The sequence below is a fragment of the Lottia gigantea genome, assembly GCF_000327385.1.
Source record: "Lottia gigantea unplaced genomic scaffold LOTGIsca_157, whole genome shotgun sequence".
Classification (NCBI taxonomy): domain Eukaryota; kingdom Metazoa; phylum Mollusca; class Gastropoda; family Lottiidae; genus Lottia; species Lottia gigantea.
Genome location: NW_008707910.1, coordinates 30,524 through 33,781, shown reverse-complemented (window position 1 = coordinate 33,781; position 3,258 = coordinate 30,524). Strand labels below are relative to the sequence as shown.

Here is a 3,258-nt window from a genome sequence, read left to right as displayed (position 1 = left end):
TGTATCGATTATAAATTCGGGGGTATTTGGCCTAAATCTTATTCTAAAACCATTGAACAACAAACCCGCTTCATCAATGATTGGTGAAATGCTTTTTGGTAATTCTGGGCTAGGGTTTGAAAAAAGACGTTTTACATCATCTACTGTCCTAATTATAAGACCACTATATTCAATCGCTTTGGGGTGATGAGGTGTGGGTTCCATACGAGGCGTGGGTTCTATAGCGAGTCTCTTTTTAATATCTTCTTGACTTTTTAATATGGGTTGAAATAGAGTCTGTAGATTTTCCGTTAATCCGAGTTGTTGTAATCTGTTATTTTCAACTTGGGTCTTTATTTTATTCTTAGCTTTGATATATTCTCTATTTCTTATTAAAAAATTATTCCAATCCGTCATTTTTAAAAAAATAAAATTAACATATATCGATCATAACTCTTTCTCCCGCAGGTTTTCTAGTATTTACAAATACATATCCATGATCATCTGGGTTTCTCCATTGAGCTTTACAAACCTTTTTAAATGTATCTCTATCCATACCGTGATTTATAGACTGAATGATTTGAGATAAATCTTTATCATTTAATTCAAATAATAAAAAACAATTTGCATTTTTTCTAATGAACATAGAATCCATCCCGTAAAAAGATTGGGATTGGTATATACAGTGACAGTTGTGATGTCTTCATTTGGTGAAGAATTCTTGTTGAACAGTTTGATTTCTTTGCGCTACGCAGTCGTCAAACAATATTAAGTTCTTTCGTTTGCTATCAATATTAGACAAGTCTAGATCAGTAACATTTTTCGTAAGAAAAACTTTTATATCCGTTGGATTCTTTGATTTAATGAAGTTTTCTATGATATCTTTTATTTCCACCTCTTCTTCGTTTTCTTCGTAATATTGAAATATGTCTTGAACATCTTTCTTTGGTAAATATTCCAAAGCTTTGAGGAATTGATAATACGATTGCTCCGGTGTTGTTGTGTAGATATACAGAGAATCGAAATCTAAAAGGTTTGGTGTTGTCAACATGTTAAAAGTGAGATGAGTTTTCCCAGAACCTGAACTACCGCATATACACATGAGCATTGGGTTATTAGGAAATATTTCTGAATGATTAAATTTTTTGCCCATTTTTATTTATTACATTTTCGTACCAAAAATCACCCCGTTGCCTTTATACTTTGAAAGGAAGATTCCCTCGCCCGAACGTATGTTTTTAAAGAATATGGCGTCGCCCTTGTGTTTGACCTTCATTTCTCCGGTGTCGATTTTATCTATTAATTTGCTTAATCCCTCTTTAACGGTTTTCTTGGTTTCTTCGCCAAATCTTTGTCCGAATTCTTTAACCGTCCCTAATATATCTCCTACTCCCGAACCTCCTCGTGCTTCTCTTTCCATTGCCAAATTGTGTCTACGTGCTTCGGCGTTTGCAGCGGCTTCAGCTTTCTTATTGTTGACAGCTTTGGCTATCCCAGCAGCTCCACCAGCAGTTGCACCAGCTGCAGCTAAACCAGCAAAGATTAAAAGTAAGAAAGGTAAAAATCCACCTTTTTTAGTTAAATTCTCATCAATTCTTTCCAAGTCTATATCGTCTCTGACTTTGCAATGTTTGTATTTATCGATAATCTTTTGGGTTATGTGCACTTTTTTACCGTTGTAAGTTATTAGAGTCGGCGAATTCGTTTCCATAGCTTCTATTATTTTCTTGACTAAAGTTTCTGGTTTCATTTTTAAAGGGTGTTTTTTATTCAATTCTTATCATTCTTCTATCTGATATTTTAATCAAATGTTTTACTTCTTCCAGCAATAAACAGTAGCCGGTCACATCTCCTTGTGTTTTATCTGTGTATTCAAACTGAGGCGTATTTCCAGACAATTCGCACATGTTTTTATAGTTTCTGTACAATTCGTTGTAATCTTTTTTGGAAGGATCAATTGTCAAAGGTTGATTGGGATAATTATCGTTGTTCAATCTGACTTGAACTTTGCGAATGATTGGATCTTGGTTCAATGCCACTCTGAAAATGTTGTTGTTGTTTGTCTGAGAGTCTGGCAAGTTTTGAAACCGACCATTAGATATCTCGCTGGTTTGACGGTGTTGGTGATTGGCCACGTGGTGGATGCTCCCGTCAAAGTCATGCTACCTACCGTGTTACGACGAAGAAAAGCAATTTCGATGTCTTTGGTTAAAGAGTTGAATATTCTCGTTTCCACTTCTACGGAAGGAGTGATTACCGGTATGTAAAGTTGGATATTCGTTATTTCCAATTTTGCGTCAGAGTTGTTTTCACCAAAGAATATCTTGTTGTCGTTGATTTCTCTTTGCAAATGAATTTTATACGGTAAACCTATGGAAACCTTTCTGTGTTCCAAGAGACCAAATAAAGGATACAACTTCCAATTTACGTAATTACCCCATCTGTTGTTCTCGACGACATTGTTGTATTGAAGCGCTCGTTTTTCAAATCCGTGATTTACTCCGCGAGTCACTCTTTCCAGTGTGTTTCTAGCAACTACCCTTATCCTAGCAAGGTCTGCGTCATTTGCTACAGTTCTGACCGGTTCTTTTAAAACTTCTCCCTCACCGACATCGGGAATCCATCCCGAAACTGAATCGTAGTTTTTGGGATACAGAACCGTTTTCAACATTGTGTCAAACTCGCCGGGGTGTTTTATGGTCTCTATCGGATTTGAACCAGCTTCCAAAACCATTTCGCTGAATCTCTAATTTTTGCTTGCCATTTTTTATCCAATGATTTTAAACCCTTTTCCTTGTTTTTCTAGGGCTTGTCGTTCTAGTCTCTTGTTTCTTAGTTCTCTTATTAACTGCAGTTCTTTAAGTTCGTCAGATTTTTTCACTGCGTCGCTTATATTTACTCCTGCTTTTGCCACAGATCCAAGAGCTTGCGCTTCTGAGGAAATGAGGGATTTGTTGTTTGAGACAAAATTGGCCACTTTGGGGATGAAAGATGTTAGCGCAGAGAAGAAACCGTCTCCTTCGAATTTTTTTTGTTCGTGTTTTAAAATTAAAGACATTTTTAATGCGGTTATTTTATACTGTATTATTATTAGTGATTCTTGTCTGTGGTTTGGGTAATTTATATGGAGTCTGTTATAATACAGTTTGGGGGGAGTCTGTTATAATACATTTTTAAAAGTTTGAGGAGTCTGTTATAATACATTTTTAACAGTTTGGGGAGTCTGTTATAATACATTTTAACAGTTGTGTCTTTTCGGATATGACGCATGAAAAAGCT

At 35.8% G+C, this 3,258-nt stretch overlaps 1 protein-coding gene across 1 annotated transcript; it reads right to left on the bottom strand.

Annotated features, from left to right (window-relative positions):
* Nucleotides 1-682: 682 nt before the first annotated feature.
* LOTGIDRAFT_173353 (hypothetical protein) lies at nt 683-1,729 on the bottom strand (the record flags this gene model as incomplete). The annotated part of the gene is made up of 2 exons (XM_009050831.1): nt 683-1,107; nt 1,156-1,729. 2 exons carry the CDS (start codon nt 1,727-1,729, stop codon nt 683-685), a joined length of 999 nt encoding a protein of 332 aa, XP_009049079.1.
* Between the last annotated feature and the right edge of the window lie 1,529 nt (nt 1,730-3,258).